The sequence below is a fragment of the Cnephaeus nilssonii genome, assembly GCF_951640355.1.
Source record: "Cnephaeus nilssonii genome assembly, chromosome: 2".
NCBI classification, from domain to species: Eukaryota; Metazoa; Chordata; class Mammalia; order Chiroptera; family Vespertilionidae; genus Cnephaeus; species Cnephaeus nilssonii.
In genome coordinates, this window is record NC_137073.1 from 56,035,507 (window position 1) to 56,052,080 (window position 16,574).

The window sequence follows — 16,574 nt, forward strand, 5'->3', positions numbered from 1 at the left end:
ATCCTTTGTTTTTACATGTTTGAGCTTTGGAAAGTCTTAATGTGAGGGCTTTTTTATTGCTTTGAATATTTTTTTTCTTTATTGCTGAAGATATATTGAGCATTTTAGAGTTAAATGAATATGGGCAAGCATATATCAACCAACCCACCCATAAAAGTGCATAACAAAATTACCAAGGCTACAGTTTAATATAAAGAAAAAAATCAATTTCTCTTTAAAAGGTTGATGTATTGCCAAATCAATTTTGCAGGAGGCATTAGCCTTTTGCCACTCTTAAAAAATCTACCATTTCTTTCCTTCTTGCAAGCTAAGCATGTTTAGAAGAACAGGAAAAATGTGTTTGTGGTAAAATGTGTTTTTAAGCCTTGCTGTGGTGTTGCAGAAGCGTGGTATATGTGTCTCAGGAGGCCATGTGGAATAGTAATTGAAGCAAAGGACACAAACCAGAAATGGCTATGGCTAATCCTGACCCAGCTGTCCCTGGGGCCTCTGAACTCAAGCAGACCTCTGACCTCCCTTGTGCATTGGTTGGCCCTGCTCAAACCATTGATAAAACCCAGAAACTCTCCAGGCCTCAAGAGGACTAAGATGGAAGCTCTTTCCTAAGTACATAATACCGCCTGTCTGCTTTCAATCTTGGGTCCATGCTATACCATCTTGGTCACTTCATTAAGAGCCCTGGTTGTTTTTCTCAGTAAGTCCAAAATATTTTATATTTAGTGTTAGCATTATGACACATTGTATATTAAATTATATCTTGAACAAATAAAAATTGTATACTGCCAGTAACATTCCTAACTTGTCCAAAAATGGAATTTGGAATGATGAAACTTTGAGAAGCCATCTTTTCTTTGTTGTTGTTCTATTCCTAATTTTTAAATAGAATTTAAAAACTTGAGAAGTTAAAGTAAAAATATAAAAAGGACAATTACATAAATGTTGGCATAAAATGTGAAGTTTATTGTATGGAGAATAAATGCCCTAAAACAACACAAAACCTATACAGTCACTAGCTTAAGATGAGCACCCTAAGGCAAAGGTCCGTCAGTTACATGACTGCTTCCTAGTGCCAACATACCTCCAGATACCAAGTGAATCGAATTAATCCCAGCATTGGGTTCAGTCCACAATTATTTAGGTCTTCAAGAAGCAGACCTGCAATAAGAGCACCTGTGTCTTCTAGAGCAGACACCTGCTCACCTAGATGTATATTCTTCCCATATGCCTCCCCTTGGACTGCCTCTTCCAGCAAGGCACATTTCCTTAAGAAAATCAATAATTCAAGTCAGAATCCTCCCAAAGCTGATATTGCACTTCAATGGGCTTTGAAATTGTCTCAACTGGTGAACCATTTCAGCTACAGGTTCCCTATGTTACTGTGATTCATCTAACGGCTGTTTCTGTCACTCCTCTTCCCCCATTATTCCATTCCAGCAACACTGACTTCCTTGAGTTGCTAGAACCTACCAGACAAGTTCCCTCATCAGTCCTTTGCTTGAGCTGCTCCCTCTAACTGAAGCACTTCCCCCATATGCCCACGTGGTTCACTTTCATCGCTCCAAATTTTTGCTCGTGTGGTACCTTCTCAGTGAAGCATTCTCAGCCCACTCAGTTTAAAACTGCAATCTGAGCTCTCTCCATCACAACTCAAGCATATGCTATCTCTTTCCCATGTTTTAGCACTTTTCTACATATAGAACTTTTCACTTTCTAATATGCTATGTATATTTTACTGGTTTTGTCGGGGGGGGGGGGTTGTTGTTCTATCTTCTCCCACTAGAATGGAGGTATGAAATTTTCTGATTTAATTATTGCTTTATCCACAGCACCAGAACAGTGCCTGTCCTGTAGTGGAGACAGTCAATGGATATTGATTGAATAAAAGAATGAATTCAGGGAAGTCACATAGGCTTCTTAGTGCAAAATGCTGTTCACATACAAAACTAAAAAAGCATGAAAATGGTAGAGAAACTTAAATATTTGTATTAAAAGATATTTGAATCTATAAACTTTCATGGCTTTGACTCTCCTAGAGCTATAAGTATTTTTATACTTTATCAATACTATTTTCATCATACTATTGATACCTCAGGCCAAGATTTTCAAATTTTTTCAGGGTGTAGATTGCTTTGAGAAACTGGGACATCTTTGTATTGTTTCACCAGAAAATTATAAATTTGATATAGATACAAACTTATGCCTGTATTTTCAAAGGGGTCCTTCAACTCCTCAAAGTCTAGCTGCGTACCTCAGATTAAGAATCCCTGACATGAGTGCTGATTATAACGTTTACATAATTCCCTCCACCCATGAGTGTGCCCTTGGAAATTAACCAGATTAGAGGTCCCAATCTGGATTTGTCTACTGGGCCAGGGACATAAGGTAAATGAGTAAAGCAGGCTGCCTGTGAGAAATAATGAAGTGATGGTAAACTAGAGGGAGCACTCTCCTGAGGGAATAAGAATGCAGGTCCAGTACAGCCAAGCTTTTTGCTTTTTCAAGATAGCTGGAGATCTGGATTTTTAATATATATAAATCTCTACAGTATATGACTTACAAGACGGTGCAGACTAAAAAAAAATCTATGACATCCGAACTAGATAAACAAGAGAGGGTGGGGATGGGCATGTGGTGGAAGATAGAAAAGCCAATGGCAAAAGGACAGGGATACCAGCCTGAACCCCTCAAAACTAAATTCTGGGTTTTCCTCTGTCAGGCCAGAGGAAAAGAGGTTTCTCAGGGACTCATTTCTTCAACTTTAAATGGACTGAAATATATCTTTAAAAATCTCTGCACCCCCCCCCAAACCCAGAAATTCTCTGTCATAAAAAAATTTTTTAATGAGAAAACCAACACTAGGCTACTCTGAGAGAATAACAGATAACGAGAAGGATTATATGATATTTTATATGGCATAGAAATACTTATAATTAAATAGCCCTTTGTATGATGTAACATGCACAAAACTTGTATGTGTTGTGTAAGATATTCTATTTCCCTGTGCCCCCTTAGATTCCAAAAACCCACACCAAGGCAAAAAGGTGTAGAGCATTGCAGCTCTGAGAAAGTTTGTGGTCCCAAATTCTGCACCAAGCACTAGGGATAGAAAGATGAATTTAAAAATGATTTCTTTTTCAGTAGCAGAATACAACTGTTGAGATAATTTTCATTATGTTGACTTCTGGTGAAACTGGGAACTTTCCACACTCATGCTCATTTCAACATTTCTCAGTTGATGAGCAAGGCCAGCGTCCAAGGCCCAGGGTCCCGCTGCAATGCCTGTGCTGTTTTCCAAGTCAGGCTCCTCCCAGATCAGCATTTTCCTCTCCTTGGCTTCCAACTCACTTTCCAGGCCTACCCCCGGCTTTCAAAGTGGTAGCTTTCTACTTTCTCACTCATGCTTGATATTAGTGTGTTCTTTAATGAATTAGCATATTATGTCTACAAGGTGACAGTGTGTATTTTAACAGAGTCCTTCAAGAAACTTGATTGTCTTCATTCTAGCCCCAAGCAAACTGCCTGATTCTTAGAATGGCTAAATAAACATCTATTGGGTATTTGTGGAATGAGGGAGAGAGTTGCATGTGAATGTAGGTTACTAAGATATAGAGTCAATTCACTATCAGCTTGAAGTATTCAAGGGTTATGCTAATTCAAGTAGTAAACAGGTAGCAAATCTGAGTCTGGGAAGTGTTCAAGCTTAGACTGAATGACTAATTGTTCAAAATCGTGTAGAAGTTTTGAGCATAATAAAGGGTGTTTGGACCAAATTACCTTCTACATTTTTGCAAACCTGAGATTCTACAATGAACAAGCAGGACAATGGGAGTGCTTTGCACTCAGTGGGCATTACAAGTGGTTCTCAAATCAAACTATGAGACATACTGCAGGGCACATATTTTCTTCGCAAGTGAGTAGATAAGAAGATATCCTAGACAAAAGCTTTCCCACCACATCCCAGGGCCATATTTCCATCACACACTTTCCTAGGCCCATCAGACTTCTTTTTTCTCCAGCAATTTCAGAAAACAATCCATTTTAAATGTAAAATATTTGACATTAGAAAATTCTTCTTCTCGTGGATGCCTTCAGAATCAACCTGGACTCTCTATCTCTACAAATAGTGAAACTACAGGGACACTGGAAAAAATGGCCAGAGGCCAGTTCTGTGGCATTTTTTAAAGTGCCACCACTCTGTAAAGTTCCAGAGGATAAAAAGTCATCTTGTTCATAGCTGTAGACCAAGTAACCAGCACAGTAGAAAATGGATATAGATTCAATTCACTATCAGATTGAAGTATTCAATTACAGTGGAAACAGTAATAACTATTACAGAATGAATGTCATTTTTCTGTCACCATATTTCTTTCTAGGGAAGAGGTAGGAGTCAACAGCAGAGCTTTGGAAAATTAGAGGACTGGATAATGACTTTCCCTCCCTTCTGTGTCTTTAGCCCTGCCAAGTGAAATTTAAATTATTATGCAAATGGATCACTAATAGTTACACATTAAAATAAAGAAGATGATTTATTCATGGATATATCCTATTTATTATTTAAATAGTTCTGGGAACAAACTTTGATACTGCTAAGTTAGAGCTTAATTTATAAAGATCCAGCTTTAAAAACTTCTCTGCTCCTGGGAATAGAATAAAAGTAAAGGTTAAGAGTTGGTCTTTTTTTTAAATTGAAGTTCACCTTTTCATATAGTACCAAAAAGTTAAAGCAAGTAAAATCTTAACCAATCCTAACCTGTCAAATTACTTTCTAGGTATTACACGCTCCACTATTTGAGTACTTTTATTTCACTCTTTTAGTTATTTTCTTAAAATTTGCTTGTATTACAATTAGTTTATTTGTAATTTTCTTTTAATTAATACACAGCCTCTCAGCTTCTGAGGACAGAAGGCAGAAGTTTTAAAGTTATAATTGATATTTATTTAGAAGTTATTAAGTTATTTATTCAAATATAAAATTGTCAAGACTTTCATGCACTCTGGCTTTTTTCCCTCTTTTTCTCATTTTGAACCAACACATGTAGCAAAAAAAGTATCATGAAATTTTTATTCATGTGATTCATGGAAGTCAAACCATAAAGGATTGGAGTTCAATAGTAAACTTATCATAGATTATAATATAACTAATTCAGGTAATAATATCTTGTCTTCTTATTGAGAATTAGGAGGACATAATTAACAATGTATTTGCACTTTGCTCCTCTGGAGTAACTAATTAATATAGTATTGTGTATACTACTGCTACCCAAGAAATATCTGTTGAATTGAATCCAACTGAGGCAATGTGTGGTGATCCCCCTTTCTATATAACTCGATTTTTCAATTATATGATTCTTCTTTTTTAAGCAATATAAGTTTAGAAAGTGAATCATGAAGAAGGTAAATGAAATTATTCTAATTCTAGTAGTCTCCAGTGATTCTGTTTTAAATATTAGAATATTTTAAATTCTACCTTTTCATATATAATGTGGTTTAATCTAGATTGGAATTTGCAAATAAATAGCCTCCTCAAGTTACCCCAGGAATTGCCCCCAAGAGGAACAAGGGCCAGTGATGGTTCCCAGGAGGAAGCAATAGACCAGTGGGCCAGGAGGAGGCAGCAATTCAAAGATGGCAAAAGAAGCAGCTCAGCGGGGGGAAGTTCATTCGCCAGCAACATCACAGAAGGATCCAGTGAGTAGACAATTACTTTCTTTTTCAAAACCAGAAGAAGCGCAACGACTTACTGAACCTATAGGACTTAGGACCTATCCACATATATGTCTAGCATTCCTATCAAAATGGACGTTGGTACTTCTTCCACTATCTCCAACCCACACTAGCAAACAGCTTCCCTTTGCCCCTGTAACTTGCTTTTTCACTTCCTGCCCCAGGAGTCTTACCTCTATGGACTATTTGAAGGGGATAATTTGTCCTCTGGCTTCCTGTTGGGTTTAATCAATAGGGAAGATCAGCAGGAGCTGGAGGGAGCGAGGACAGTGAGGACTTGGACACTGAGGCCCAGAACCACCTATTTCCCCATGTCTTAGGCTACATCACATGACCTTATCCCAAAGCTTTTATCAACACAACTTGACTTTCCAGGAGGCTCTTGACCAGGCAAATATTTGTATTGTTCATTACAGAAACTCACCCTCCCCCACAAGCATCAGATTTGCAACAGAAAACACCAACAGATAGTTTATTTCCATAGTCTCTTTGAAACCCTCAAAAGCCATGTCTGTAACTCGTGATTCTGACTCAGTCCTAATCAAGGTCTCACTTTGAAAGAACTGCCTTAAACCCAATTTCTAACCCTCAATAAAATCAGACTTGGCCTCAGACCTCTCCCTGTGGTGTGCCAAGGGCTGTCTGTGTCCCTAAAGCCACACTGCTGTAAGATGCCCCCTCCACACTGCCTTCTGTGGTTCTGGTCCTGGTCATTGGTACCTGCTCCCTCCCCTTACCTTTTCAGTGTTAAATGGACTAGTCTTAACCCTTTGCACTCGCTTTTTTCTTGATTCCTTTATTCTACTCAGGATTTAATTTTTTAAATACCCCAGATTTTACAAAGCAAGGCAGTAGAATAAAAAACTGGAGTTTCTTTTCATACAAACTTATTTATTTGGATTTTTTTATATTTCAAATTATTGATACATTCAATAACCGTCACACTCGACATCTGAGTGCAAAAGGTTAATTTTACTATATCACACCTGATTTCCTTCCATCTTCTCCACACTTCAGTATTTTTATTAAATTGTCTGTAAATTACTCATTTGAGGGGGCCATCTATTTTGTGCCACAGCCTATGCCACACCAGCGCTCTGTTTTCATATTACAGCAATGACCAGACATCACCAACACTGCACCAGTGTGCAGACAGAATGGTTTATTGCTTTCAGAGATAAGGGAGGACTCCCGCTCCACAGAGCATTGGTAATGTCTCCGGGGGGTGGCGGGGGGGGGGAGGAGGGAGGGAGGCAAAGTCTATTTTATTGAGAATTAGAGGTTTTGTTCTCAGTGTACTCAAACCTTCCTCAGTCATGAGGTGAATAAGCAGTTGAAATTTCTCTAAGATGGATTCCCCAAACTGGATTTCCTAGACAGCAATATTCTTGAAGTGCCATTCGAGTGTTTCTTGACCTTTTGTTTGATAAACTTGCAGTCTGGAAATTATCTGTCTTTTCACCGAAGAATACAAATCTTGTGTTATGCATGAAAGTCAGATACAATAGCCACTAGCCCTACTATTCCGGGTCCTCCCCGAAGAATGTAGTTACACAAAAGCAATAGTCAGAAAGACAGAGATCTCCTGAAGACATCAACGGAGAGGTTCCGGAGGACATACATCACATGCCCCACAGCAAACAACTTTGAAACCTTCTTTAGATGCCACATACTTCAAAGGTCCCTGTGCAGCGCTTCAGGCACCCAAGGGGGCCCTTTCATAGCCCTGCTTTCCTCATACGATACCCATATTCCTCGAGTTCTATTTTCTCCTTTCTGGGTTTTTCCCTGGACCCTTGAAATTCATCTCCTGTATACTGCAGACAATTCAACCTCAGTTCATACCTCCAAACCCATGTAGACAAAATTATCAAAGTGTTCAACAATTAATCAACCCTATAGTAACCAGAATTAAGCCATCTTAAAAACGAAGAAGGAAGGATCTGAGGGAAGAACACTTTGATGATAAATAAGAAAAGCAGAAGCAAAATTTTACATGTAGTAAACATTTTTATTGCATATGGCAATAGCTTCCATTATTACCTGGAACTGTTTATGATTGATCTAAACTAAAAAGTTAGATTTGAACGGAAGCTTTGTTTAGTCTGATTAACCTAGGATGATGCTCTTGTGGCATAGAGAAAAGGGCCATTTTTCCCATGCTTTCAGCTCTTCCTCCCACAGGACCCGTTCTTTCTAGTTCACAGAGTCTGTCAGCCTTCTGGACCCTTTAAGTCCATTTCATCCTCTGTTTCATGGACAAGTCTGCCACTACTAGTGCTCTTAGACATTCATGTCTGTTCTGCATTTCTTTTTTTCTTTTTCTTTTTTTAATATATTTTACTGATTTTTTTTACAGAGAGGAAGGGAGAGGGAGAGAGAGTTAGGAACATTGATGAGAGAGAAACATTAATCAGCTGCCTCCTGCACACCCCCTACTGGGGATGTGCCCGCAACCAAAGTACATGCCCCTGACCAGAATCGAACCCGAGACCCTTGAGTCCGCAGGCCGATGCTCTATCCACTGAGCCAAACCAGTTAGGACTGTTCTGAATTTCTTGACACAAGTGTAGGTGTGCAAGAATCAGCCCACAGTGGTTCACGGTAGCCAACTGTGCACGGTTGTTTTTGGGGTTTTTTTCTGACACTACAATTCAGTAGCATCGGGTTGGTAGCTTGAAATGGGCCATGGTGGGAGTATGTGCCACAGAAACTGGCAAAGCACTACACATCAGGGCTTTTGTATCTTCCTTTTGGGAACTCTAATGTTAAACATTGGCCAGTGCCCACTTGAAACAACCCCTGGAATCAGCTGGATAACTCGCACCAATTCAAATTTCAGGCCAAAATAACACAACCATGTTGATTAAAACAATGATTGTGTTTTCTTTGGGATGACTTCTGTTTTTAATGAAAATTTATACTAATGATTTATTTTACGTTGGACTTAAGGGAATGGAACCATCTGCTATTTTATTTTGCAGTTTATCTAAGCCCCAGACACAAGAGGCATGCTGCATTTCCTCAGCAGCTTTTTAGGAGAGACTGCACTTTGCCGAGAGCCACTGGAGCTGGCACTGTTTAATGTGTGGTTTACATTGTGTCTCATTTACAGAGTCAGGATATGCTACTAATCCGTGACTTGGAACCTGACAGCTTTATCGAGCATCATTACAGCTGGTGCTGTTCAGTCTGTTAATCTTACTCAGCTCTGACTTGCTCCATGATAACTGGAAAAGACATTAGGAATGACATATTTACGTATGTGGGCACAGCTGATCAATCCATCTAGGCTGTGGGGAGTGCTGACTAAGGCTCACCAGGTCAATAACCTGAAGGCTGCAAACTGAAGTCAGAAGGGCCTGCAGGCTCTGATTTTTAGATTCTCAAATGACTCCAGTGTCACCAACAGCTGTGGTAAGAATTTGGGTCTAATTGTGTGAGGCTACTTCAGAGCATTTTTCTTATTTCAGCTGTAAAAAATTATTATGGAAATGTATTTTCAAATATTAGTTTGCATAGAAAAAAGAAAGCAGGAGTGTAGGGTGGGGAGACAGAGAAGGAAAGGAAGGCAGGCAAAAGAACTTTAATTTCTAATAATAAGAGCTAAAAATTACATTGTGCTTATTCTTCCAAGTTTTATAATACAACTAGAGGCCTGGTGCATGAAAATTCATGCACAGGAGGGGGGGTCCCCCAGCCTGGCTTGCCCCCTCTCACAGTCCAGGAGCCCTCAGGGGCAGGAGGCAGGTGACCCAGTGATCAGGGGAAGGCGACGCCCCATCACACCTCTGCTGCTGCTGCCACTACCGGCAGCATAACCCTTGGCCAGCCCTGGGCAGCTGGGGGGCTGAGGGGACTGGGAGACTCTGGAGGCAGGTGCATGGAGTGTCCAGGCCCGCCTGCCACCCCGATGGGGCTGAGGGGACTAGGTGTCGCCATCTTGTGGCTGTGGGTGCCACCATCTTTGAGGGCATAGCAGTCAATTAGCATATTCCCTCCTTATTGGCTGTGGGCACCACCATCTTTGCGACAGTGTGAGGGTCAATTAGCATATTCCCTCTTTATTAGATATGATAGCTTATTAATTCTCCCAATAGCACTATGAGCTAAGTACTATAGTTTTGATCCTAACTTTACCAGATGAGGGATCTGAGTCATGGAGAGAAATGACTTGCCTAATGTCACTTGGCCATAGTTAGTGGTTCAACCCCAGACACCCTGACCAGAGTCTATGCCAGTGAACACAACAACTCACTGCTTCTGGTTGGATCATTCAAATCTGATCATAGTCTCTCTCTGGGAAAGTCCAAACAGGGTCTCCCTTAATCAGATACCAGTTTTTATTATCCTCAAGTAGTACAGTGGAATGAACGAGAATGAGGATGTCTAAAGACACCTGGAACTGAGCTAATTATTTTATATTTTTTATTCTAACATCAAAAATAAGGGAAGTATTTCAAGTTTTCAAGAGCACAGAAGTACAAATGCAATTTCAGTAATGCCAACATATTTTAAGAGCTCATTGTGTTATGGTTTCATTTATTAAAAGGTTCATCTAGCAAGCCAAATTTTGGTGACACAGTCACGTTTGGGTATGTTTGCTACTTGGCTCAAAGGTCCCCAGGGACAGTTGTTGAGAAATCTAGCAGTTCAAAGCTGCAGCAGGTGTGTGGCTTGCTGCTTCACTGGACTTTAACACAGGTTTTATGTCTCAGTTTATGTAAGAGGATGCTGATTAGCTCTGTCTTGGTAACTGAATGAACAGAGAACTGCTCATCCACATAATCAAATCTGCTTGTAAATAAGTGAGCTATTTTAATAGTCCCATGCATGCTGTTAAAAACAAAGATCACTATAATTTAAAGGCCACCCTCAGACCTTAACATAATAGGGGATGATTACATAGCCACCATGGACAGCTACTGCTCAGAAAAAAATAACGCTAAGTCCAGGGGCGCAGGAATGTATGTACATTATAGTCATAAATATTAAAATGTAACTGAATATTTAAGGCCAAGGATATACAAGATAAATCAAACAAGGGAAGATGCTTTAAATGCCTTTGGGGCTTCTGTAACTTTAGCAACTGCTATGTATGAAAGCAGTTTGGATTAGATTTAAAGCTCAAAAAGATGGGTCTGTAAATTATTATAATACTAGAGGCCCAGTGCACAAAGTTTGTGCACGGGTGGGGTCCCTAGCAGCTGACAGCTGACAGCCAGGGCCTTCCTTCATTCCATGCCGCCCCCTGGTGGTGAGCGCACATCATAGTAAGTGATCGAACTCCCGGTTGGTCAACCTCCTGAGGAGACACTTTGCATATAAGGCTTTTATATACACTGAGTGGCCAGATTATTATTATCTCTGAACGCATAATTATATATATATTAGAGGCCCAGTGCATGCATTTGTGCATGGGTGGGGTCTGGCCAGCCTGGCCAGGGGGAGGGGACATGGGCGGTTGGCCAGCCTGCCTATTGGTCAAACTCCTGGTCGAGGGGACAATTTGCATACTAGCCTTTTATTATATAGGATATACATTGAGTGGCCAGATTATTATGCATTCAGAGATCATAATAATCTGGCCACTTGGTGTATATAGATTTTGGATTTACATTTCCTACCATATAAAGTCAAATGTCACACTCAGACTTATTCAAAAATAAATGCCAAAATTTTTTTTAAATATTTTGAAATATTATGCATGGAAGATGGCATCCCATATCCTGAGTTAAAGTATTCTATTCTAAAGAGTTCATAATTTTATTTCAATAAATAAGATATCCCACAAAATTCTCATATCATTTACATTCCAACTTCGTTAATATGTAATATTCCCATATGTCATCCCCTTTATTTCCACACACCAAAATTATATTTAGTCAATCAACATGGTCTTATCTTTCCAGTACCTATTTCCTTCTATATCATGTCTACATTCCTGTAAATGTTGCCCACTCCTCAGGGTCCAGTCTAATGATATTCTTCCTGTAATCCTACCCTTCCCCTGTAAATGTTGCCCACTCCTCAGGGTCCAGTCTAATAATATTCTTCCTATAATCCTACCCTTCCCTTATAGCCAGAATCACTACTTCCTCTGAGGTCCACATCATTCTCATCTTTCCACCTCCATTGAGCCTAAAATTGTACCTTGCTCATGACAGAACACTTATTTTAAATTAAATTAATAAATGCATGAATGTACCTGAAACTGTTTAAACTGTGTACTAGTGTCAAATGACTAATAAAATCTTACTTGGTGTACAAATTATAAGAGCAAGCATTGTTTCTGACTGCAAGAAACTATGCTTTGTGAATAAACCACCCCTGACCATTTCTACACAGGTTAAACAAATATATAAGCTAGAAAACTATTGTTCACTTATCTGTGTGTCAGGACAACTGCTGGAATTTACACTCTTCAATCCTGAGCTAGGGAAGCAGAGGTAGAAATGTAGGGGCCAGGACAAGAACCATTGGGAACGAGTCTCCAGAGGAAACCAGTGAGAGCAGCGCCACTCTTCCAGGGGCTGTATCAAACCGACCTGCAGCAGAAGTCCAATGGTTAAGAGAAGGGCATAGGAGCAACCACAGTATGCGGGAAGAAACAGAAAGAGAGGTGTGTTTGTTGTTGTTGTTTAAGAAGCCTTCTGTGGTCTTTAAATCCCACCCTCTTCAAGGGAGTTGAGAAATGCACATAAAAGAGTGTTGTTTTGAAATTATATTTTGGTTATGAAATGGGGCTTCTTAATCCTGCACCCTTGAAAGACTGGAAGACTTAGGGCGTGGCTTTATTCATGTTTGAACTCCTGCACGGGGCCACAAAGGAGCACTTGGAAGCTAGCATAAAAATGCAATTCCATTTCCTTAACTGGCACAGCCTTCCACACTATCCAGGAGACTCCCAAATACACAGAAACCCCTAAACCGCTAGGATTGAAATTGTCAGATGAAACTTTATGTTTTATTCTACACATTAAGACCATAGTGAGTTTTTCTAAGAATGTATGGTTATGTTGTTGCACCTTCTTTGAAGCACAGAGACAATAATGATTTTTTTCCTTGTGCTTGGACTTTTGAAAGGAATTCTAAAGCTAACTCTCAGTCTTGTGTGGCTTTTTCTTGATGCCTAAATACTAATATATGTCTCAACAACAATTATTTTTCCCATAGTTTTTTCACACACACACACACAAAAAAAATAATAAGGATTTATTGTGCTGTCTGTAGTCTGCTGATTCCCACGGTGTAGGTCCACAAGCAATGCCTGCTTTATTTATGATATTTTCAGATTATGTAAGTTCTTCCCCAGAGAATTGTCTCTCCAGCTTAGCTACTTGTTTCAAGGGTGATGCTCTGCCTTCAGCACAGGCTTCATCCCGCACACATTCGTTGGCTGTTTTCTCACCGTGGCCATCAGTGTGTGCTCACCTTCTTGCCAGAGCACAATTCATGATGTCATCTTTTCTGCTCCTCAGTCATCTCAGAAGACAGCCGTTCTGTGGACCTTGGCTTTCGAGTTGATATTGAGGAAAAAGGTTTCTACACGGAGAATTTCCATTCAGCAGCCTGGGTTTTTCGAGGGGACGATGGGAATCCTGAGGACAGTCCCAGATGCCTTAGTAAAAAACCCCGACCTGCAGCTGGTAAGGACTCTATGATTGTGATAAAATGAATGTGTATGTCTTAGAGACCGTAACTGGGCTCCAGGCAAGTCTCTGAAGTCGGCAAACTTGCACACTGGGTGTAGCATTTGGAGAGAAGTATGTGTGCTTGAATATATAAACATATATAATGTATTTATTAATAGTGTGAAAGAATCTGAAGTTATTAAAATAAAAACTGTCTTAAGAGCTCAGTCAAACATAGAAAGCAATTTCAAAGTTGGAGTAAAGATTAATAGAGGAAGAGTCAAGTCTATTTCATCTTATAAGTAAAAAAATACTATTTTTCAAAAATGTACTGGAGAGTATAAACAAGTAACAAATTATAATTTATTGCTCCAATACCAAAATATAACCATTTTACTGTTTCTGCATTGTCTTTTTATTATACACTAGAGGCCCGGTGCATGAAATTCATGCACGGTTAGGGTCCCTAGGCCTGGCCAGTGATCAGAGCCAATTGGGGCCTTCCAGCTGCCGGCCAGGGCCTCCCTTCCCCAGCTGCCAGCTGCCAACCAGGGCCTTCCTTCATTCCACGCTGTCCCCTGGTGATCAGTGCACGTCATACAAGTGATTGAACTTCTGGGTCGAACTCTGGAGGGGACACTTTGCATATTAGCCTTTTATATATACTGAGTGGCCAAATTATTATGATCTCTGAACACATAATAATCTGGCCACTCAGTGTATATATATATTAGGGGCCCAGTGCATGAATTCATGCATGGGTGGGGTCCAGCCAGTCTGGCAAGAAGGAGGGACATGGACAGTTGGCCGGCCTGCCTGCTGGTCAAACTCCTGGTTGAGGGGACAATTTGCATATTAGTCTTTTATTATATAGGATATACACTGAGTAGCCAGATTATTATGCATTCAGAGATCATAATAATCTGGCCACTCCGTGTATATAGATAGGTCTAGTCCTGTTTTAAACATATATGGAATATGCATTTGATATTGTCATGTCTAAAATCTGAAACATAAGATTTATAGCCTACATTTTACATTTAGTAATATAATTGCTTAATATTATACCTTCATTTAATAATGTAAATATTTCCCTTGTGTTTTTGCAGACTTCATTAATAATCTAATAGTTTCAAGATGTTTTATGAGATTAATATTTAGTTTACTAAAACTATATAATTTCCCAATGCAATAACAACTTAATGAGTTTTAAAAAACACTGATACCTGAATTACAAGTTCCAGCATGTGAAATTATTATTTCAGTCCAATCTTGGCTGCAAAATACATGTGAAACTGTTGTAAACATCTGTATTGGCATAAATAAATGACCTTGAATAATAGTAAACAATGTAATTCAAGGAAGCAAAGATTCAGGCTGCAAATAATGTTTTAAATTATTTATACAATCGTGCATTCAACAAACACCATGTCTACTAGGTCCTGGCACTAAGGGAACTTGCTAAAGACACACAGAGAGAAATTACAAGTATGAATTTGATAAATTCTACAAAGAATCTAACTTTTTTTCAGTACAGGCATCAAAATTATCACCTGTTTATGGCCAGCAAAGAACAAGCATTTGGTTAATTAACTATCATTTGCTTTGGTTAAAAATAAAAAAAAAAATGTGTTCAATTTTTTCAATAATTTTATATACATATACCTATATTTACACACACATATGCACATACATATACACATAACATGTATATTTGTATATACATGTGCATATATGTGCACATACAGGGTGTCCCAAAAAATATATACACACTTTAAGAGCTGATAGCTCAATTTTGAAAATGAAATGTATTTTAATAATTTATATATAGGGTGTCCCCAAAAATGTATATACACACTTTGATAATTATAAAGGCAATATTCATTAAAATACATTTCATTTTCAACATTGAGCTGTCAGCTGTTACAGTGTGTATACATTTTTGAGGGACACCCTGAATATATAAAATGCTTAGATGCTGCAAGTGAGTTTTATGATAGTATTTATTGAACTGAACCTCAGTTCAAGAATGTGCTAGTTGTTCTGATTGTTACTAAGACTTGAAGTGTTACATATATAAAATGCTTATTTTCTTAACTATGTGATATTGAGAGATCAATAAAGAAGATTGAGATTGGGAGGAAAAGTGATTTGTAGGCAAAACCAATCATTTTTAACCCGAAAAGCATCTTTAACCTAATGGTATTTTAAGCTATTGCAATACTAATTTGTATCTACCAGCATGTATTTTGTGAGAATAAAGTTTACACCTTAAAAAATCCAATTCGTTATCTCCTAAAAGAGTTCTTCTTTAAGTTGGAGAAATAGATAAACAAAGGTTTGGATCACTACAAAATTCTATTGCTGGCGCCACAAGAAAAAAGGTAGGGTATTTTAACTTTCACATTTAACAAGATGATTCCAAAGTAGTGTTATTTGAGGGGATAAACTACTTGAAGATGAGCCCACACAGTCCCTGAAAAGACAATGACATTTATTTGTGGCTTTTCAGCAGATGTGTCATACATTATCCACCAGACAGTGGCAAGGGAAACCAGAACTATAAATCTTAAAATATGAAAAAATTGTCTTCAGAATGGGGGTGGGGGGGAGACATGTTGCAAAACATTTTGATTGTCTTTTCTTCCACAAGAGATTGCTACAGTTGAGCTCACCAGTTAAAGATTTTATTGAATTGTTTATATCTCAACAATTTCATGTTATATGGGAAAACAACAAACAATTTGATTTGAATCAACAGTAAAAATACTCCATTAAACAAATATCCATTGGGTAATCAATATGTCAAAAGCATAAGACAGTATCAAGGGAGTAACCTATAGGGAGCAAGAAGTTTTGACAAGTGGAGAAGTTAAAAAATTTTTCTACAAAGGTCAGAAATAGTTTCTGATTTTCTTTTTTGCTCTGATTAGCTACCAGCCTATTGCAGACTATTAAAATATTCATTTCTGTCGCCTTGAATTTCCCAGTTCTGCTTCTTAAGTTATACTGAAATCCAGTAACTGGCAGCCCAAACAATCGTGTAAAATGACTGCCACAAGGGAACTGTAGTAACAAATGATGGAGATCTTCCCAGGAGCATAGAATAGAGCAGAGGGCATAATTTTAGAGCTGGAATATACCAATACCTTCACGGCAACTTGGTATGCTTTTCCAGATGTTGTTTTCAACAACAGAAAAACAGTATTTTTCCCA

General features: G+C 38.7%; 2 protein-coding genes across 7 annotated transcripts in view; one reads left to right on the plus strand and one right to left on the minus strand.

The window, feature by feature from the left end:
* The window catches only part of LOC307108733 (uncharacterized protein), an 823,426-nt gene that overhangs the window by 773,376 nt on the left and 33,476 nt on the right, over window positions 1-16,574 (minus strand). The window lies entirely within an intron of this gene.
* The window catches only part of LOC307114802 (uncharacterized protein), a gene marked incomplete at its 5' end in the record, with an annotated part of 91,755 nt that overhangs the window by 2,376 nt on the left and 72,805 nt on the right, over window positions 1-16,574 (plus strand). Inside the window, 3 exons of the mRNA XM_079797606.1 lie at window positions 3,013-3,041; window positions 5,451-5,688; window positions 13,206-13,373. Of these exons, the coding sequence (XP_079653732.1) occupies window positions 3,013-3,041; window positions 5,451-5,688; window positions 13,206-13,373 (435 nt within the window). The remainder of the gene's footprint in view (window positions 1-3,012; window positions 3,042-5,450; window positions 5,689-13,205; window positions 13,374-16,574) is intronic.